At 39.8% G+C, this 21640-nt stretch overlaps 2 protein-coding genes across 4 annotated transcripts; both read right to left on the bottom strand.

Moving 5' to 3' along the window:
• Nucleotides 1-14: 14 nt before the first annotated feature.
• Nucleotides 15-4278, bottom strand: tnnt2d (troponin T2d, cardiac). Its single transcript, XM_079223523.1, has 10 exons — nt 4268-4278; nt 4129-4150; nt 3983-4040; nt 3756-3872; nt 3598-3675; nt 3399-3509; nt 2127-2239; nt 1904-1994; nt 1450-1487; nt 15-812 (listed from the first exon to the last, which is right to left on the bottom strand). The coding sequence occupies exons 3-10, from the start codon at nt 4034-4036 to the stop codon at nt 767-769; spliced, it is 648 nt and encodes a 215-aa protein (XP_079079649.1). The 5' UTR covers nt 4037-4040; nt 4129-4150; nt 4268-4278; the 3' UTR covers nt 15-766.
• A 2948-nt stretch (nt 4279-7226) lies between these two features.
• On the bottom strand, nt 7227-21438 carry cald1b (caldesmon 1b). 3 transcript variants are annotated; one of them, XM_079223160.1, is made up of 17 exons: nt 21315-21438; nt 20809-20912; nt 17297-17419; nt 16799-17108; nt 16691-16723; nt 15962-16612; nt 15466-15501; nt 15295-15362; nt 14958-15204; nt 14733-14858; nt 13782-13825; nt 13594-13672; nt 12699-12830; nt 12485-12616; nt 10323-10394; nt 8672-8708; nt 7227-7338 (listed from the first exon to the last, which is right to left on the bottom strand). In XM_079223160.1, exons 2-17 carry the CDS (start codon nt 20880-20882, stop codon nt 7322-7324), a joined length of 2181 nt encoding a protein of 726 aa, XP_079079286.1. In that variant the 5' UTR covers nt 20883-20912; nt 21315-21438; the 3' UTR covers nt 7227-7321. The 3 variants fall into 3 exon arrangements, with proteins under 3 accessions (XP_079079286.1, XP_079079287.1, XP_079079288.1); XM_079223161.1 differs by having other exon boundaries at nt 7228-7338; nt 16691-16720; XM_079223162.1 differs by having other exon boundaries at nt 7250-7335.
• Nucleotides 21439-21640: the final 202 nt, after the last annotated feature.

Genomic DNA, 21640 nt, shown 5'->3' with positions numbered 1-21640 from the left:
CTACAGAGACGAACAAATTGCACTGGTGTTGATAGGTGTATATCGAAAAACATAGTTTTAATGTACAGTAAGGACTTGGATTTATTGAAGGGCAGTGCATATCGGCTCATCTCCATCAGCATCACACTAGTTATTATGTTTTTCTCATGTAATTGAAACGATAAGTAGATGTGCATCACCACTATGTGGAGCCTTGCTGAGGAATCTCTGCTCTTAATTTAAAATTGAATTAAAGCTGGAAATGACAAAAAAAACTCATGCTGCAACATGTCGACGTTCTCTTTATCATGTCAATTATTTTATTAGACGTTGACAAAATAATGTGTCTGACTATTGTTTCCAAAGAAATGCACTTCATGTAGATATTTTTCTGTTTAAAAACCGCTGTGTTTTTATGCAGACCTGAAACTATTCTACATCAGACCCACATTTGTCCCTTTTTTTTTTTTTTGTTTACCTGTGTCAACAAAAGCTCATCCCATTTTTAGAGGTTTAAGTACATTGAATAGTAACTGACCGGTTCTGGCTGCGTGAGTTGTATAAATATGTGATGGTACTGTATGCTGGACGTAGTTACACAGAAACAGACAACCTGCATTGTTTGCGGAGAGGCAGCAGAGTGGATGTAATGTAATGTCTTATTTATTGTTTTGATATCATGATAATTGACATGTAACACAACAGAACATTGAATACACAGATAATAGACACGCGGGCCAATCACTGTCGTCGCGATCTTCTGCTTTGTCCCCGTCTGGCTGCTCCTTTACCGCAGCCGGCCGCCCATCTTGCCCTTGCCGCGTCCTTTGGCGCTGAAAGGATGCAGGAAAAGATAAATGCCAAATGCAAAGCACCGCAATCAGTTTAGGACACGCGCAAGTCATTCACTTTGTGCACTCAGCAAATCAAAACGCACAACAGTGAACGGGGGTTGTATTGATGTTCTCTGTCTCAGACCGCTGTTCTGACGTAACATACATTTGGATTAAATCGGAATTGTAAAGAATTAAATAAATGTATTTCAGTGCAGCTTGAAAGTTTGTCACGCTAATGACATTGCAAATAAACTAAAGTGTATTTCCTACTACAGTTTTGAAAAGGACACGTTCATGCTCAGATATGTATTTTCTGTGGGATTTCAATTTGACTACCAGAGCCTGCCATGTGCAACACAAAACTTACGAACAAAGTGTGCCAGGACGTTTGTAATTTCATGCCAGTGTTTGAGATGCGTGGAGAGAATAATTGGCCTCAGAGGGTTTTGTGGCTAAGCTATATAGTTTGACTGTGTGTTTTAACATTAAAAAGATATTAAACATGAAAAAAGGTACTCTGAGATTTTTGATCTTTCCATGTCAAGAACGATGGTGGAAATGTGACGTGGTATGGTGGATAGAAAGTATAAAAATGTAAAGTAACACATTTTGAAGACGGGGTTTGTGTTCTTACTTCTGGTGGTCCCGGACTCGAGCAAGAAGCTGGTTAATCTGCAAAAACACATCAATCTTGCTCAGTGGTTTTTAAGTACACACATATGACACCAGATTCGTCCAGAGGGTCTGCAAAGCCCTTTCACCTGTAATGTGTAACTTGCTTGCGCCACGTGTGTCAGGTGACAAATTAAGAAGGATGCAGTTGAGGCGGCGGACCATTTATAGCACATTGTTTCTCCAGACAAAATTTCTAATATCTTCAACTGCTCATCCTTTTACAGGGAGGAGCACTGGAGCCAATCCCAGCTCGCATTTGTTTTCCTAAAACTTGACATTAAAACATTGTTGAAGCCACATCTGTCCCAGGTGCCACGTTTGTCGAAGATCCTTTTTTTGGTTCTCGTAGAGACAGAAGACCTTCTCAACAAATCCATTATTTCCAGTGTTTCGTGGTGTGCTGGATAACTTACATCGTACTTCTGTCTTTTGAGTTTTTCACCGAGATCAAACTTCTCAGCCTCCAGCCCCATCAGCCACTGCCACATCTCATTGGCCTTCTCCCTAAACACAAATCACCATCGGTCACATTAAGAGTATCCGTCTTATATCCAGTGATGACAAACATTTAAATCGTCACTGTCCCGTTAATGTCAGGATTCATCATTTGAGACACGGTGCACAGATTGGGCCTACTTGAGTTTCTCGTCGTTCAGATGATCAATGCTTAGAGGCTTCCTGCGGTCAGCCAGGATCTTCTTCTTCTTCTCCCTCTCAGTCTGTTTCTTTGCCCCTTTTCTGTTTTCAGTCTGTGTGTGTTTGGTCATAAAGTAAACAGACACATAAATCAATCTAAGTGCAACAAAAAAGTAGATACATGATAGTTTTTTTAATCCATCTTTTTTTTTTTTTTTTTTTACAAGGCACGATAATATTATTGTAGTTTTTTTTTTACAAGGGATTGCTTATATATATATATATATATATATATATATATATATATATATATATATATATATATATATATATATATACAGTATATTAGCAATCCCTTGTAAAAAAAAAAGAAAACTCACAAAAAAAGATCACACATTTTCTTGCAATCTCTTGTAAAAAAAAAAAAAACTACAATAATATTATCGTGGAAGTATTCTGATCCTTTGATTAAGAAAAAGGACTGTTAAAACATTGTAAAACTACAATAATATTACTAAGATGCAAAATGAACCTGTGAGTGTTGTATTACTAAACATTAATTATATTATACAAATTAGTGTATTTTACTGTTTCTACTGATGTGTTTACAGTATGTGTGAGCAGCATTTCAGGTAGTCAAGGTAGTTTTATTCCCTCACTGCAAAATGTTCAACCAAATTATCCAGTTTTTTTTCAAACATTCTTACACCAATAATTACATTTTCGTTCATGTTTATGCTCATTTAAGTTTTGTACTTAAAATGTCAGAAAGAAAATGTCTTCGAGTGATGCTGTTATGGAAAGGAGAGCATTGCATTCACGTTAGTCACCTCTATGGGCATCACTGGACTTGATTATATAAAGGAGGCATATCATTCTCATTTTCAGGTTCATTCCTGTGTTTTGGGTTTCTACATGCTAATTTGCATTTATCTACAAAAAACACAGTATTATTCTCACGCTGCCTGTCTAATTATACCTGTATAAATGCTCCGTTTTAGCAACTATCTCGTGAAGTCTGCTGTGACTGGGTTGTCTCATTTCATAGTTTGTTAGTTGGTGGTCACTCCAGATTTCCAATTGTATTCGCACAAGCGCTGAAGTTTTCCATGATATGCCTCCTATAAATCATAAAGAAATTACCTGTTTGGTGACCTTGGGAAGAATTAAAAAGGTACTTTTGTTACTTGAGTAAGACTTTTGAATACTTTTTCCAAACCTGTTCATTATGCTTCTCATTTAAACACTGAAGGCGACAGAGAGTTGAATGACCTTTTGCCCAGCGCTGTACTGCTGGGTCATGTTTGAGAGGGCCTTCTTCTTCTTGGCGTCCTCGTCGTACTTCTTGCGATGCTCCTCCTGCTCCTTACGCTCTTTCTCTTCCTGGATGCGGGGCACAGGTCAACTGGTTAGTGGGGAAACTGAAACCGTTGTCTGATGCCAATGAAAGAGTTCATGTGTGATCATATACCGCAAGTCTGGCCTGCCTCTCCTTCTCTCTCTCCGTCCGGACCCTCAGCTGCTCTGCCCTCTCAGCTCGGCGTTTGTCCTGTGGGATGAAACATGCGCTGCTGTGGTGAGTCGGACCAAACGGAGACACAATAAATCCTCTTTGACTGACACACTCACGATTCTGTTAACAAGGGCGAGGAGATCCTCCTCCTCTTTCTTCCTCTGGACGAAGTGAGCCTCGATCAGAGACTGCAGCTCAGACAGATCCTTGTCCTGCCGCTTCCTGTGGATGTCCTTCCATCACAAAAACAAGGCAGCAAAGTAAGGATGCGTCTGTCGTTTGTCAAATCTCATCCGAATGGATGTTTCTATCCAGAGGGAGGCATTTAATAAGCTTGACTCACATCAAAATCCACTTTCTCCCCATCAGGGATCTTTGGAGGGGCAATGTTTGTCATGAACCTGCAGAAGTAAACAGAAGTTTATTGTTGTGTGATCTGCCTTAAGTTTGGTTTTAACCGCTTAACTAAAGAAGAGCTAAGACACATACTTTGGCTTGGGCTTTGAGTCATCTGGGATAAAAAAAAGAAAAGAAAATAGGAGACATTTAGAAGAAATTGACAAGTGAGTAAAAAGATGTAATTAACAAACTGTGAAGGAAAAAAGGACTAATATTGCAGTTTTCTCACCTGTGGCCTCTTGCGCTGATGATCAGGAACAAAGATTATTAGTGAAATGAATATGAGGTAAAGTATATAAAAACATGGACAAATGCATTGTTCTTACCTTCTTCTTCCTCCCTTCAAAGAATGAGAATAACAAAATCATGAATACATTGTCAAACAATATGAACAGTAATGTTTTTTTAATCCCAATATGAAAATATAAAAAGTACAAAAATGATAATACATACGGCACTTCCTCCTCCACGACTTCTTCTGTGTCAGACATTTTGTTATGGATGAGCTCTGCAAAATGTATTCCTATTAGCCTATTTTTAGACAAATATTTCCCATCATTAAACAACATAGAAGAGCACAAGATGGCAAACATTCTCACGTTCACACTGACCCAAATACCTTTGGTCACTTTGGCAGTAATGGAAAAATGTATTCTGATCTTCTACTGGAACAATACCACAAGGAAATACTCTGTTACAAGTCAAGGTTGTGCATTCAAAAGAAATGCTTAAAATAACTAACTCTAAATATTAACTTTAATGTACTGAAGAATAGAAGTGTTGCAAACTAAACAATATTTCAATGTTGTAGTTCAGATGCTGAAGTAGATCTAATTACTGTTTTATAAACAAGTACAGTATTTAAGTAAATGTAGTTTGTTTCTTCTAACTCCGGTTACTTATATACAAATATTTCATATAACTAGCAGGTGTAAAAAAGAAATGTTTCCTTAACTATGAAGTAACACAAAATAGAAATACTCCACTACTCTTCAGAAATTTAGTTTATTTTTATCGGGTCATTTAAATGTTCTTTTCAGCAGAACCACCAATGAAAAGCACGAGTGTTTATAGATAGCAGCTTAGTAAGATTTAGTAAATGTGACTTTACGATCTTAGCAGGCAGTGAACAGAATTGAAAACAGAAAACACGTTTTCTCTCCACATAAAAGTTGTGAGACGGCAAATAAATTGAAGATTTATGACTAAAGAAGGCTGTGATTTAAAGCAGCTCTGACATAAACGAGTCCTTACCTATAACCCAGATAGCGGAGCTCAGAGACGAGCGACAGACTTCAGCTGCTTGAGGTTCACAAACGGGTTGAGCATCAAGGATACATAGTCCAGTCGTTAATACGCATGTGACTGCAGCACCCTATGGCTGGTCAGTCTATTGTCACACACACACACACACACACACACACACACACACACACACACACACACACACACACGCACACACACACACACACACATTCTGAAGGTACATTCCCGTCCTGGTAGAATGTAAGTTATCCATCCAAGCTTTCAACAGCCCCTCACGTTTCAACACTCTATAACTTCACAAGTGGTTAGGAAGCACATGAAGCAACGTTTCCTCCCATGAGCTAGAAGCAAAGCCACAAAACTAGAACACATGTTTTACTTTTTTTTTTTTATTGCTGAAGCAAGTACAAACGATAAGTTCAAACAAAGCAATCCACATCTGAAAGACTCCAATACAATTTGGCAGGATGCAACTCATGCTTACTGCTGACTGACGGGATCACCGGGAATAATTTGAAGTTAAAACTAAGTGCATTTATCCATCACCTTGTACACCTTTGTCACTGCAGCTACGGTGCAATTAAACAGCAGTTACTGGCATGTAAACCTATGATAGAAAAGAATCACTGCCTGCTACATAGAATTGCATTTGGTTACTGGATAGTTGTTACAGTACTCGCTTACACGTGAATTCATAGTCTTTATTCGTGCTTATATTACATAATAATAATAATATGATTTTTAATCCACCACAGTTAACAAAAGCCAAACGGGTAACAAACCCATGTGTTGTTGACATTGAACTGCTTGCACACTATGTCTGTCTGGCTGCAGTCTTGGGCAGAATGTGCCACGTTATCATACAGCACCCTTTATATGGGGTTTATGAACTGTGTAACTAATGGTACTCATTTTCTAATAGGCCATGAAGTCTGCCATTATAAATGCTAATAAGCCATTAATATGATATTTTTTCAACATATATCCATCCAGTTTGCATTTGTGAATGTTAAGATTTGCTTATTAACACAATTCTGAGCCAATGATGGCGCTAATTAAATGTTGAGGAGATCATCAAAGACATTGAAGGAAACATGAATGTGTTCACCAAATGCATGACAATTCATTCAATTATTGTCAAGAAATTTCACTCAAATTGACCCTAGTTGAAAAGTTACAGGGTGACCAAAGTCTGAGGACCTCATCATTTGGGGATCATTGAGCCAATTCATCCAGAGTTACAAAGTTGGAAAGTAAGGAGGAAGTCATTAGGATTCATCCTCTGGGCACCATGAATGTCTGTACCAAACTTTGTGGAAATGCATCCAACGGTTGAGATATTTTGGTCTAGAGCAAAGTGATCATTAGTTATTATTTATAATCCCTTCATAAAGGGTGCTTCATTATAAAATGGCACTTACTTATGACATTACTCAATTATATACAGGCTAATCAGCCAAAATCCAGCTTAGTGGCAGTTTACTCTAACAATTCAAATGCAAGCGGTGAAATGGACTTTAAATAACCGTGGTTATCACATTCAGTCAATATAGTCACCATCATCCCAAAAAGCAGTGAGTGTGGACGACAATAAAAAAAACCATAAATGCTTGTAATTGGGTTGAAGCTATCTCAGTGTGGCTTGAAAGCAATATAACATTTAAGCATCCTGACAGCCGTCTGAAACCTTGATTAAAAAGATGGATACTACACGATCCATTACCTATTAAGCATTAAACATGTGGTGCTTTGTCCTGAAAATCTTTACTATGTATTACATTTTTTTTTTGAGTTTTCTATTGAAGTCAAGTGTGATTAAAACATCAATATTTGTTTAACTTTTGAGTAAAAAAAAAAAAAAAAAACTTTGACTTTCATCCTGGTCCCTCGTGTTTTCCTCCCTTCGGTGTGAACTTCATGTGAAAAACAGGAACGCTGAAGGGAAATAGATGCACATACAGTAGCAGGCCTTTGTGTTTGGTCCGGTGAGACTTCATTTAAATGGGGATGTCAATGGTTAGGGTCTTACGCCTGCTAATAGAGACAGAGAGAGAGACAGTTATAAGAGATATATTCGTCAATGCATACATCACTGTTGCAATTGAAAGTGCATAACTTCTCAAAGTTTATTAGGTGATAAACAAGATTGTTCTCAGGGCCGTTAATCAATGCTTTTACATCCATACTTCTCTATGTACTTGAGTCGGTTCAACAATTGCTGAAACATACCCTGCAGTCAAAGACGGGACCCTTTCTCTGTGTGAGTGAAAGCTGTAACTTTGTCATTTGCCCTTTACTTCATTCCTCAGTGGTCTATTTCTGATGAAGAAGTGGGGAGGCTAAAAACAAGGATCGCTATTTAGAGTCGGAGCTGACGCTCAACAAACACTTTTCCATTCCTATTGTTGATGCTCTGCATGGCTCAACATTTAAGGGCTCGATGCCTGAAGAAATGCAACTTTTGATCACGAAGAAGACAGACAGCTTTATTCTGCCAACATCAGCGGATGTTTCATGTATTTCTTCATAATGAATGCACATTTAAACCTACAAACTGCATGGACACACGTTTGGTCTTTATTGTTCACCCTGAGTGAATAAGCCTGGTGATATCGCACGATTTGTTGTTTAAACGGTTAGTAATCCTCCCCAGCAGTCAGTTTTAATGTGAGAATCGAGCAGCTGCCCTCTGGTATTTCTAACAACTCGCCAACACCGTGGCATTGGACGGCCCAGGTGGCAGCGGGTTCAAAGACACGACAACCATCCCAGGAGTCTGGAAGGTTCTGGGACACAAGGTCAGGGTGAGGGTTTTTTCTTAAATATAGACCACAGTGTGACCGAGCTGAGCCCGCGCCCAAAAATCTGCAACAGCAGATTTGATTTACAATGAGCAGCTATTCTCGCGCAAAGGAAAGGTGGTGGAGTCCACAGAGGCCAATAAATCAGTCATGAGCCCACATCCACAATATGGTTTGAAGGGCAGCGACACTTCATCTAAACTCTGTTTCCTCCAGGGCTTATCTATATAAACCCTGGTTTACATTTAGTATGTGCACATTTACAGTCGGTGGTGGAAGAAATATTCAGGTCCTTTAATTAAGTAAAAGTACAAATAAATACCCCAATACAATATTTATTTGATCACTGATTCAGTTGCATATGCAGCATTTTAATGTTGTAGCTGGTCCAAGTGTAGACTTCAGCTTACAGCACTGCAACTAGAGAAACTGTAGCTGTGGTGCAATATGTTCTGCTGCTATGTTGTGAAGTAGAAGTTTAAAATAAAATAAAATGAGATATTCTCAAGTACAATCCTTGAGCAAATGCACATTCAACCACTATTTACAGTCACTAAGAAACGTACCATTAGTGACAAACTTGCTCTTGCCTCCGACTGCCACCTGTAGACAAAAATGAACGAAGAAACAAGAATAAAGAAAAAAGGGGAGAAAAAATCAGCAAAAGACTGTAAACCACATATTTAGTATTGCCCAATGTAAGTTGCAGACAGTGTTGAAATAATTCCTCAATTTATTCTGGGATTTACTTTTGCTTTATTTGGAGCTAATGTAGATCCTGATATGGTAAATTACATAGAAAACGTTGTTTCATCCATGGATATATCTTGGACGAAGAGAGGGGGGATAAATTATTTTTTATATATATATACATCATACTATATAAAGCATGTACTCATAAAGATGGATGAACTATATTTTACAACATTCCCACAGATCCCACTGTTCAAAACATTCCCATACAAAATGAAGTAGAATCCAACAAGTCTTTTTAAAGCACTCCAGACTTTAAAAATGCATCATACACAGCACTCAAACACAACCACGTGCATTCAATCATAATATCCTGATAAAGCTGTGCACAGTGCAGCCAAAACATTGTGTAACAACAACAGATCACACTAGAGTATGAAATAATCCACGTTCCAAATAAAAAACATCATCATAGATAGGGATTACTATTAATGCCCTCAAACCCAATGTGGGAACGAGTGACAGCATACACATGAGTTAGGGACTGTATGAAAATATTCGGGTGGGATAGAGGAGTATTATAATATACAGTACTTATTTATATAATAGTATTACATAAAGTACTGAATTGCCACAATTAGATTACCATGAAAAAGTTAAATTGCATAATGAAGTTAAAATTGTGTCATCTGCATACTGCCTAACTTGCCTTTTATGGCCTGTTGTACACATAACAAATGTTTTATGTAAAATTGAAATACCCTGCTCTGCTCGTCCCCCCAAAAAAATTATTACCATGCCTTGAGCAAAATAATCATAACCTCCCCCTTGACACACACCCATCTCTCCAATATTTCTTTATAATGTAATTTATTGAAACATCATGTTTAATCTTAAACATCATACAGATTTTAATGAAATATGTGTTCTGACTTGACTGAAATTACAAATAAACAACATCAAGAGTGTTGCCAGATTGGACTGCCAGAAAAAAAAAAGTATTACAGAGAAAAAAAGTTTTTCACTTAGTTGTAATAAACTAAAATGGCATGGTTTTAAATGTGATCAGTTATTGCTTGTTGAGCTGAGCTGACTGAACTCACAAACAGTTGGGTAAAAAAGTAGCAAAACGTTTCACAACCCACCAAAAACAACGTTTACTTGCAAAGCTTAAAAAAAGGTTGTCCAAATGGGCGGATACTGGCCAATCCGACAACGCCGATCCCAATCATATGCATATTGAAAAACGGCATGAACACAGTGTCGACACCACAAATCAATCATCCGTGTCGGTGGAACGTGCATTGAGTGTTGCAGCCAGAGTGTCACAAGTTACCTCGTTCACCCTTCTATTAGGTAGACTGAATGAAACAAACAAACAGGAGCATGTCACGACAGAGCCTTCACACTGTATGTAACATCTCACACACAGTAAAGGTGTGTGTGTGTGTGTGTGTGTGTGTGTGTGTGTGTGTGTGTGTGTGTGTGTGTGTGTGTGTGTGTGTGTGTGTGTGTGTGTGTTACCTTGGCAGGTGCAGAGCTCTTCTTGGTTTCCCACATGCCACGCTTGTTCCCGATGTCACCTGGTTTCACATCCTGTCACAATTAGGACCCATTAGTCTGATGCAGCGGTGAAAGAAGTACTTTTACAGAAGCAAAAGTACCAACACAACAGTGTTTTAACATTAAAAGTCCTGCATTACAATAACATTAAACAATTATTATATATGTAAAGCTATAGTGGAGTATTGTCTACCTGACTGGATTGAAGTCATTTTCCCCACTCTGTGTGTGTTTGTGTGTGTGTGTTGTTATTAACGCTTCTCTGCGCTTTGCTGACATAGCCGGGCCGGGCACACGTGTAACAGTTACAAGTTACTGTTAACTGTTGCCATAAAGGCAAAGTGCCCACCCTCCAATTGCTCCTCAGATAAACGATGTTAACCGTGTCAGCACTGCTGCCGTTGTTTGCACTGTTAGCGCTGTTAGCATTGTTAGCTGCAAGCCCCCGGCTCAGCTGTCGCCACGTTGAGAGCTGTGTGTAGGCAATAGAAATGCTCTGAGTTTCACACAATAATTGAGTATCAAAAGTAAGTAATCATTATGCAGACCGAGGGTTAATAGCCAATAGCTAGTTAGTAGCTCAATGTATAATAATGCACACAAATGTATTTGTTGAATTTTTGAATCAATAATCTGAATCTGCAAAGTCACCAGTAATTAAAGCTGTCAAATGTATGTCGTGGAGTAAAAAAGTACAAAATTTATTTCTGCAATGTAGTGAAGTAGAAGTATAAAAAAGCATCAAATGAAAATACCCAAGCTAAGTACCTCAAAACTATACGAGTACAGTCCTTGAGTGTATGTTCATAATTGCGTTCCACTCCTGGCTTTATGCCATTTAGTAGTTAGTTTTGTATCTATTACGATTCTAATTCGACTATTAGTGGTAGTTAGTGTGAAATGTGTGCAAAATGGCGCCTTTACCAGTTTGAAGAAGAGTAGGCAAAGAACAGCAGGAGAAGAGAGGAAAGCTGAGAGATCGAGTGCAATCGGAAGGAGGAGAGGAAGGTAGAAGAGCATTAAACAACACAGTAAACGTACACAAGAGAAATCAGACATTAGACACGTTTCTGCTATTCAGCTTAATCCCATCAGGGGGAGGTGTTGCCACATAATTGACGGCAAGGTTACAACCGCTCCTCTGCTGGCCAAGACGCTAAAGATATCTCGCTCATAAATTTCACATTAGGACAATGTCACACGTCCTGCAGCAATGCTTCTGCATGTGTACATAGTGTAGTGTCTCCAGGAGACCTGGGGAGACTAGCAGCTGGTGTCCTGCTTTAAGAAAAGGACATAGTGTTCGCCAACTACAGTACACAGTGACAAGTGTCCTTGTGTATTTTTTGGCACTGAATGATAATAAATAAACCAAATGAACCATTCAACTTGTTTACTTGAAAGGTTGTTTTGTCAGTGGTGTCAAATATGATATTATTGCCTGTGTGAGACAAATGTGAAGGGATATGACCCTTTACCCTTGTCTGAAGGAGACTTTAAGTATGGAGTCACAGTGACATTTTATTTAAATATATTGTTCTTTGTATTATAATGAGTCCAATACAACAGAGGACTTTTTGAAAGTACTATATGGCTTATGGGTTTTATGGGCTGTAATATAATCTTGAAATGCCTACAGAGGCCAAATGCTTGATGTATGGAGGGGTGAAGAAACGGGCGTGCAAAAGGGGCATGTTGGCATTCAGCCACCTGACACATACATGCTGCTGCTCAGTGCTTTGTGGTTGGACTTTTGTTCAACAATGACAGTAATATTATCCTCCCATTCAATGATTTCACACATGTTTAGGCTACAAATACATGTGTTATAAAAACTGTCACATCATGTTGAGAATAAAATACTTTTTTTTCAATAAAAGACTTTGGTAACAGGTGTCGTGACGTAAACGGTCCATGTGGTGGCACTACACTCCCGGCAGGAACAGTTCCCAGCCCTGGTGCTCAGATATATAAAGGCTGCGGCCAACAAAAGACTGGCATGTTGATGTGGAAATGAGCACATTATCGGGTGCAGAATATCAAGGGACCACTGGGATTACTTAACACTGGTGTCTAGTTTCCAATAGTGTGTGTGTGTGTGATCAGGATTTATCGGGCCTTACTGGCTTTGCTGGTGCTGGTGCCGGTGATGCTGCGGCTGCTGGTTCAGGTGCTGACGTCTTCTCCGCCTCTGGAGGCTTTGCCATCCAACTGTTCACACGTCCGGCCACCCCGCCTTTGATAGCAGCTAAATCCTGGATAAAAAGAGACATTTCAAATATTCAAATCATTTATTACATCTCTCCAACCTCACCCTCTGGGTCGCTTTCCTCTCACCTTGTTGGCAGGAGTTGGACTATCAGAGGAGCCGCCGACATTGCCTTTCTCCCACATGCTCTTGATGCTGCGTGCGCCTCCTGTAGGAATATCTGCCATCGGAGACTTTGGGGATTTGACGTCCTTGTTTCCCTGTGGACGTAGAGGATGGATTTGACTACTTTTACATGGGCAGAAACAGAGCTGTTGACTGAGGATCCGTGGTGAAACGTACATTTTAAATCAGTAAAATGTTGTTGAATTTGTTCTGGAGCATTTCTATTTTGTGTTACTTTATACTTCTACTTTGCTACAAAGGCAAATTTTTACATTTTTCTCCAGAACCTTTTCAGAAATAGTTACTATAATTACTTTAGAGATTAAGATTTACCACTAAAGAGTTTATAAAATACAAATACATTGAAACACAAACAAAAACGCTGCATCTGATTCGGTCTTGTTTGATGTCTGTGGGTTGGTATCAGTTCCACCAAAGACAGATTGACTCTCTAAACTTCCCAGACTGTGTCAAGTGTTTAGAGGCACCAAGAGGTTCAATTATTCAATGAAAAGATTGAGACAAATGATTAGACATTTTTGTTTTTCCTTCTTTCCATTAATAATCTCAAAGCTCCTTCAGATTTATGTAAAAAACAACTCTGTTTGTAAAATGTATACTTTCACATTGATGCATCAAATTTCTAACAATGTACTATAAAACATGTGTTTTGCCTTTTTCTTGCAAAATAAATACTTTTACTTTTGTTAATACTTCTGGACCTTGACTAAGTAGGATTTGGAATTCAGGACTTGTAATGGAGTACTTTTACATTGTTGTGTTTGTACCTTTACCTAAATAAAGGACTTGAGTACTTGATTACCACCATGGCTCAGGGTAACGTATAATGAGTCTCACCTGGATGGCAGAGGTGTACTGTTCCAGTCTGTTGCCAATCTTGGAGACGATGGGAGTGTGAGACCCTCGGGCTGGGGTGCTGTGTGGATGAACAACACATTCAATTATTATGAATTAGTGCTGCTCGCCAATTTAAGAGTGTCTTTTTTTACTTTCTTTTTGTCACTAAAATACTTTTTATGGCTCACCTTTTCTGGGCTGATTTGCTCAAGAATTCTGCCTTCGCCCCGATCTGTACAAAACAGCATATTTTAGGGTTATAAGCGGTTATAAACAGGGTGACTTGCACAAATAGATACTGGCTTCCTTCCTGTCTCCAAGACAACCTCACTGAGAAGCAGACCAGTCCGTCCCTGGGAAGGTCTCTCTGTTCTTGGAGTGATTGAACCGGAGAGTTTGGCTGTCGCGCACACAGAATTCTCAACATTCCTCCAAAAATACTCAAATAATAAAATTACCCAGTCATGGTCTTGTACAAAAATAGCCATATTTGAGAACAGCACAAGCGCCAGCGCCGATCTTTTTTTATTCTTATCAACTAACAATATGTTGGTAATAACAAACAACCACATTAAACTGTGAAACACGTCTCACAACGGAAAATAAAAAACATAAATAGACCTATGAAATGGGATGAAATGACAACCTCAAACAATAAGGGTTTGAATACACTTGCTCTCTCAGAGTTAATAAGAAGGTGGATACCCAACGGTGATATGAGAGTGACATTGATCCCATCTAACTCTCTCATGAAAGTGAATAAGTGTATTTCCCAAAATGTCAGTGTTGGTTGTTGGGGGTGCTTCTTGTTTAAAAACCTTTTCTCCTAACATTCTGATGAGGTAGCGGTTTTATTTTTTAGATTGCGATTATTTAAAGTTATTTAACAATTCTCACTTTCCTGTAGAGGAAGCAAGCGATGCAGATAGTGTTTTTTTTAGTTCTAAGATATCCATCTCTGAGTTTTCTGCCTCAACCCCAATGCAATGGAGGTACATGGGGTTTTCTTTGTGGTTCTCAAAGCATTGAAAAATGAAATGTGTTGATGGCAAATGACACACAATTTGATATGATATTTGTTGTGCTGGAAACCCTCGAGAATAACTCCAAGTTACTGGAAACTCTGTTTCAAAACTCACCTTTGAGGAGCCTTTGGGACTGATAGTAAAGGTAGCTTTTGTCGACTCATCCTCCTTCTGTTTCTTCTTCTCTGCAGCCTCCGCCCTCCTTTTCTCTATCTCCTCCTTCATCTTCTTTCTCTCCTCCTGTTAGGAAAACCACCATTTTCTGTCACACTTTAGTCACCAACCAAAGTAAAGTCACCAACCAATAAAGTAAAATGATACTGTAAAATCCATCCTCGCCTGTTCTTTGGCTTTCTTGTCCTCCTGCTCCTGTTTCTTCTGCTTCTCCTCTTCCTCCACGACCTTCCTTCTATCCTCTCTCTTCTTCTTCAGCTCCTCCAGCTCGGCCTCTGCCCCCTGCTGCTTCTGCTTCATCTTCTCAAAATCCTCGCTTTCCGCGTCGTTTCGCCGGCGCTTCAGCTCTTGCAGCTTACGCTCGGCCTCTTGTTGCTCCACGCTACCTGCCTTGCTGGAGGGAGCAATGTCTCTGCACACAAACACACACAATGATGCAATGATGAATACACACTCAAGTGTTCCTCAAAAGATAACGATGAGGTGAAAATTATAACGTTACCTTGAAGTCTTATCTGTTTTCTTAAGTTTGTTCTCAAAGAGCCCTCCGTTCTGTTTGACTGGTTCATTCTGGCAAAAAAAGGGGGAAAAGTTTAACTCCCAAAGGTTTTTCCTAATCACATCTTTGATGATTAAAAAGAAAATATACTTTTATATGACATGTTCATTTTACCTTTTCCTTAAAACCAAATCTTTTTGGCTTCTCCTCCTTTACACGGAAGACAGAAATGGAGAAAAAAATGTATTAAAATAATAAAAACAGCAGGCTCGTTCAAAACGTATGATGCAGAAAGCCCACAACAAAGACATCAGACACTGGTTCAATCAAAGCCAGGGCAGTGGATGTAACGCAGATGTAAACGGACAAGGACACACGCTGTGACACCCTCAAGGTCACCACCTCTTTCATCCGGTGGCAAACAGAACGAACGCTGTGTCTGCTCCGTGATGTATATCGACACCGCAAAACCGTATCATACAGCAAATATAACACCAGCACAAAGCCTGGATAGATCAGGAGTGGCCCCCCGGTGTCATTTAATCATGAAGAATTAACACATGTTTTACATTATAAATGTCTGTATGCTGTTACTTTACAGACGGGAATATTTGTATGTAACTTTTCCAGGTTTTTGAAGTGTCTGCTATGCAATAAATCACATCAATACCTCCTCTTTCTTTGTCTTCTCTTCCAGCTCTCTCTTTTTGCGCTTGTCCTCTTCTTCTTTTTTCTTTTTCTCTTCTGCCTCCTTTTTCCGCTTTTCCTCTTCTTGTTTCTTCTTCTTCTCTTCCAGCTCTTTCTTCTTCTGCTTTTCTTCCTCGTCCTTTTTCTTCTTCTCTTCCAGCTCTTTCTGGCGTTTTTCTTCCACTTCTTTCTTCTTCTTTTGCTCCATCTCCTTTTTTCGTTTGTCCTCCTCCTCTTTCTTCTGTCTCTCTTCTATCTCCTTTTTCTGTTTTTCCTGTTCTTCTGCTTTCATTTTTTCATCCTTTTTCTGTTTTTCTTCCTCCTCTTTTCTCAGCCTCTCTTCCATTTCATTTTGTTGTTTTTCTTCCTCTCCCCTCTTCTTCATTTCCTCCTCCTCCTTTAGCTGCCTTTCTTCTTCCTCTTTCTTGAGCTTTTCCTCCGTTTCCTTTTTTTGTCTTTCTTCCTCCTCTATCCGCAGCTTTTCTTCCATTTCTGTTTGCTGCCTTTCCTCTTCTTCTTTCCTCTTCCATTCTTCTTCCTCCTTCTCAACATCAGGAGCAGCCTCCTCTTCAGCATCGTTCTTTCCAAAATCAACCTCTACTTCTATTGCTGCAGCCTTCTCCTCAATCTCCTCCTATAAAATAAAGTTTTGTGTCAATTAATGTAAACGAACATAATGAAGTTGTCCGAGAGTTAAGATAAGCGGCCATACCTCATTTCTCATGCTTGCTGTTCTTGATTCCTGCTGAGAGAAGAAAAACATCAGCGACAACAGAATATTTCTCAGCCCAAATAATCTATCTCCAAATATTCACTTTACCTTCTCATCTTCTTCTTTTCTCCAGGAGTTGGTATCAGTGTCGGCCACATCCTCTTGGGCTGATTTCTCCTCCTCATCTACCTTGTCTTCCTCCTCTTCCTCTGCATGTCGCTCTCTGTTGCTGCTGGTGGACGACTGCTCCTCCGGTGGGCTGCCTGTGCCGTTGCTGGTGCCGACGGTTTGGTCCAACTCCTTCTGTCTCTCCATGGCCTCCTGCATTCTCTGCAGGCGGCGTTCCTCCCTCTTGGCCAGGCGTTCCAGCAAGGCCTGGTCGTCATCTGCACCTTCAGGTCCGGCTGCCTCCGGGACACTGTAAGCACATGAAATCCACCAAAAAGATAGTAAAGTGCATAATGAATCTTCAGATTTCCATTGTTTTGTCCAATCTGATAGGGTTTTTGCTGTGGCTGGTGGGGATGAATTAAAAAATGTATAGTTGTGGAGAATGTTTGTCCCAAAGTGTCGCAATTTTAGACTTTGTCTACACGAGGCCTTTACCTGTTAGTGTCGATAACATCAGTTGTTCCAGGCTCGTCTGAGTCCCTCATCTTCTTCCTCTCCTCCCTTGCACGTCTCCTTTGCTCCCTAGCCTCCTCCTCATCGTCGTTGGTGTAACCCTCCCTGAAATATCGCACAATAAAAAATTAATAAAAAAACTAGAAAATTGAAATTCCATAATGGGAAGTTAAGTTCCCACTTATGCTTTTGTTTTAAAGTTAGGCTTTTGAGTTCAAATTGACTAATGAATTTCAAGTAGCAAATTCTACAAACATGGATATCAAATGCATTAAATGGCAAATGCAACTCTTTAGTATTTGCATGCATGATGAAATATTTTAATTTCATCAGATAATCCGCTACGTTTGTATCTGAGCATGTAGCATCAGCTATTAAAAGATATTGAGGTGAAAATGTCTTTTTTTTCTTAATGTAAACATTATTTTGTGTAACGGATGTATCTGAGGACCCCTAGCATTTAGGTTGTGAACCTCTGATATAAACCACACAGATATGATGGAGATTGGAGATGTCACGAGTGAGGGAAAACGGTCCAAGAAATAATAAGAAACACACACTAGATGTGTCTGAGATCAGAACGTCACATCGAAGAAAAAATAAATAAATTGAGAGCTTCCAAAGAAATGACCCCTTTGGCATTTATTAATGTGAGAAACATATTTAAGTAGAGACAGAGAAATCGCTGGCAGGAAGAAGGGTGAAAAAAGAAGAAGATAAAAAAATACAGATGAGGGCGAAATCACTAACTCGAGACATACAAGTCTTTACCCTCCTGCCCTTGTCTTTCAATCCTCCTCATCTCGCTCACATCCTGCCATAGACTTTCATCCAACTGTGAGTACACCCACAGGGAGACTTTCCGAGCGAGCTTGTATCTTTCCAAGCATTACCAGGCTTTATGAGGCACGGAGAGAGCTTGAAATGGCCCATTGATAGAGGACGGGTATTATTTCCCTCTGCTCTTCCTGAAACCGCAACACAATGATTTACAGATGTTGTGAGAGGAAGAGGTGATGGGAAACACAAGAGTCCTTTCTGCCTTCAAAACAGAAACAAACGAGGCAAAAATCCAACAAATCCTCAGGCAAAGGTTTTCCTGGCATGGCATTGGTCACCCCGATAAATCATTGAGGAAGCTATTCAATTAGGCATTACTCCACCTAAAGCTATTGGCCTGCTGTGAAAGGGCTGTCAAAATGTTGCAGTTACATTTTCAGACGAACAACCCAAGGGACGTGAAACATAGATGGATGGAGGGAAATATAATGAGAGCTCCTTGGTGAAAAGGAGACTGAACACTAGTCAAACTGCCAGTCTGAAGCATTGAGAGCAGGCGATCTCGTGCTGAAATAGAAAAGGCAGTCAAAACATTCCAGCGTCTGCAGCATTTCCTCGGGCTGCAGAGGGGCTGAGGGCAGGCTGGTTGGCACCACTGGCTGAGCTGGCTGCAGGACTGTGAGAAAGTTTGCTAGATTGCCTTTTTTTTTCCACTGGAGCTCCGATGATTGGACCTCTAATATGACAGCAACTGACTCCTGAACTGGAGGAAAATAACGGGTAGCACTGCCATTGATTGTATGGACATCTTGATCATGTGGTCATAGCCAAATTTCACCTTAATCCCTTAAAAGATGAATCTGAGGTTCTATATTTTTAACAAATCCAAAGGAAAAGACCAAAACCAACAAAGAGTTAGTCCGTCTCTGAACGCTTGTTAGTAACAAGCCAATTCATTCAAACTGGAGATGTTTTTCTGCTATAGTTAAGCGACAAACGGGAGTAGAAAGATCATGTTTTGGGGTCCATTTTCAGCTCTGGATTGATACACATTGACGTGGGATGGAATTATAACAAACCACAGAGGCCATGTTCATTGTGATGAAGGGACATGTCACCCAGTGCAACAATGTGGCTCATTAATGTGGTTGTAAAACTATGTAGATCTATGGCACGGAGGAAGAAGATAGAAGAGCAGGCTGTTCTGACACAAACAATACTATCTGGACTACAAACAAATCACAAGAGCAAGTTAATGGAGTGGAGATGACGGTTATATTCTTCTTTAATCTGAAGTCGAAAGACAGACAAATTGGTTGCCGAGAGAATTAAATCCAAGACAAATCAAATTCAAACAATGTTTCTCTTCGATTCATCTTGAGAGTTTAGTGTCTGTAGGCTCCATTAGTCAAAATGCATCCCAATGTTTCGTCCTTATTTTGAGTTGCTCTGTAATTAAGCAGCAGCTGACGGCTACAGGTGTCAGCAATTTAGCTGATTACTCTCCACTTTACCTTGGGTCTTGCATTGCTTGTCCTGTGCAAAAAGAGCTTGTTTGTTCATATTGTGATAAAAACTGTAGCTCAACTACTTGTGCAACTTTTAAAGAGTTGAGTTTCCCCATTTCCCTTCCCTTGAATTGTTGACCTGCAACATTACACCACCAGAGTGGATGTTAGCGATAAGTCTCCAACAGTATTGCATATTTATCTGAGCACAAAGAGAGCGTGAGGGAGGCGACAGACTAATCCAAACAACAGCACGGCCAGATGACTTCCTGATGAGCGACAAAAGGCAGTGGAGATCATTAAGCTGTCATCGCTTACAACCACCCAAGTCCTGTCTGCTCTGCTGCTCCATGTGGAGACACACACACACACACACACACACACAACTCCCTCATGGAAAAGTGCAAAACAGGATATAGACACACAAATGCAAACAGAACACCTTGATCACAGAGCATCTGTCTCCAAGACTTTGCAAGATCAGAGGAGAAAAGTCACGACTGTTTGCTGTCCTGGCTCTTCAATGGTGGAATGAGCTCCCCATTGACATCAGGACAGCAGAAAGCCTCTACATCTTCTGCCGCAAACTAAAAACATATGTTTTCCGACTATACCTTGAATAAAGAAAGTAGCACTTAAATGGCATTTACATATAGCACTTTGTAGTTTGGCTTTCTTGAAAAAATGTTGCTTTCTTGATTCTTGTTCTGAGTTTGTACTCATGGTTAAATGCACTTATTGTAAGTTGCTTTGGATAAAAGCGTCAGCTACATGAAATGTATCGTAATATATTTATCTTTAAACTCGTCAACACCTCTAAAATACTTTGTTGTACTATTGTAAAGTTTGTCCCATAGATGCAAAAGCAGAACACTGTCTTTTCCACAGCACAGTCTAGTATCCACAGTATAGAAGGGACTTCCCTGGGAGCAGCTGATGTCCAATAACTTTGGCACAGACTGCACATGTGGTTTATAAAAGCTCCTGGTGATCAAATATGGTGTACTGAGGCTGACAGTGTATCAGGTTTGAGTTGTGAATCAGACAGTAAAACAGTGATAAAACTAACAAGGCTTTAATTCAAGATGTCATGTCCTTTTATAGCACCTGTACAACTTTTACCATGCATTAACTTGTTCCCAATAAGTGTTTTTGTGCCTGTGAAAGTGTTTTTTCTGTTTATATATTCTCAGATGGTTCACTCACTTGTCAGTGTCGACGCGCATCTGCTCTCTCCTCTGCCTCCTCTGCTCCATGCGGCGGTCAAAGTCATCGTCCATGATGGCCAAAAGATTCTCCTCACTTTCTCACTGAAAGACACAAATGCGATATCAGATCACGTGAGATGAATTCAGTACAATCAGGCGGTCAATCTATCACTCATCAATTGGTTTATCTTGGATTGCATACTTGATTAAACACATGCTTAGAAAGTCCTCTGAATACTGCAGTATATGGCACATTTTGGAAGTACATTAGGAGTACATTGGGATCTTACGACCATAAGATGAATAACATTTTCATCATCGTTGTAATTTCCCAACTTGTACACTTTAATACTAAATAATGAACCCTCACTGCGACGAAAAGAAAATGGGGAAAAGAAAAATCCAAAAAGAGCTCCAAATCAGTGACACATCAAAGTATAGGAGGACCACCCAAGACAGCTTCATGACATGAGTAGAAACTCAAAAACTGTTGGATTACCATACCGTAGCAGTAGCTGAAGTTTAGTCCATGGATAGTGGCGTCTCCCCTCTCTTCATATATCAACCTCTACAGTCTGGTTTATATCTCAGCCCTTCTGCAGCACGAAGAATTCCTGCTTATTCTTCCAGCGACTTCAACTACCAGAAAAGGCAAAGCCTGCCTCTGTGCTCCCCTCTCTTTCTCTCTCTGCCTCCCTCCTCCTCCTCAACTGGACTCCTGCTCTCTGCCTCCGTCTCACTTTCCCCTCCCTGATCTCTGACTTCAGACTCTCTCAGAATGTTTCCCTTGGTCAACCGATAAACCTGTCTACACGGTCATTGCTCCAAAC

The sequence above is a fragment of the Taurulus bubalis genome (assembly GCF_910589615.1).
Source record: "Taurulus bubalis genome assembly, chromosome: 9".
In the NCBI taxonomy this organism is placed as follows: Eukaryota; Metazoa; Chordata; class Actinopteri; order Perciformes; family Cottidae; genus Taurulus; species Taurulus bubalis.
The sequence above is the reverse complement of the archived record's forward strand: the minus strand, read 5'-3'. Positions and strand labels throughout refer to the sequence as shown.

What these genes read in the sequence shown, in the direction of transcription:
- tnnt2d (XM_079223523.1), bottom strand. Translation starts at nt 4,036, where the DNA reads ATGACAAACATTGCCCCTCCAAAGATCCCTGATGGGGAGAAAGTGGAT. An exon ending in AGAGGCAGGCCAGACTTGCG is followed by an intron (nt 3,510 to 3,597) that starts GTATATGATCAC and finishes CCCCGCATCCAG; the next exon opens with GAAGAGAAAGAGCGTAAGGA. An exon ending in CTGAACGACGAGAAACTCAA is followed by an intron (nt 1,995 to 2,126) that starts GTAGGCCCAATC and finishes ATTTGTGTTTAG; the next exon opens with GGAGAAGGCCAATGAGATGT.
- cald1b (XM_079223160.1), bottom strand. Translation starts at nt 20,882, where the DNA reads ATGGACGATGACTTTGACCGCCGCATGGAGCAGAGGAGGCAGAGGAGA. An exon ending in GATGTTATCGACACTAACAG is followed by an intron (nt 17,109 to 17,296) that starts GTAAAGGCCTCG and finishes ATGTGCTTACAG; the next exon opens with TGTCCCGGAGGCAGCCGGAC. An exon ending in CACCAGCACCAGCAAAGCCA is followed by an intron (nt 10,395 to 12,484) that starts GTAAGGCCCGAT and finishes TAATTGTGACAG; the next exon opens with GATGTGAAACCAGGTGACAT.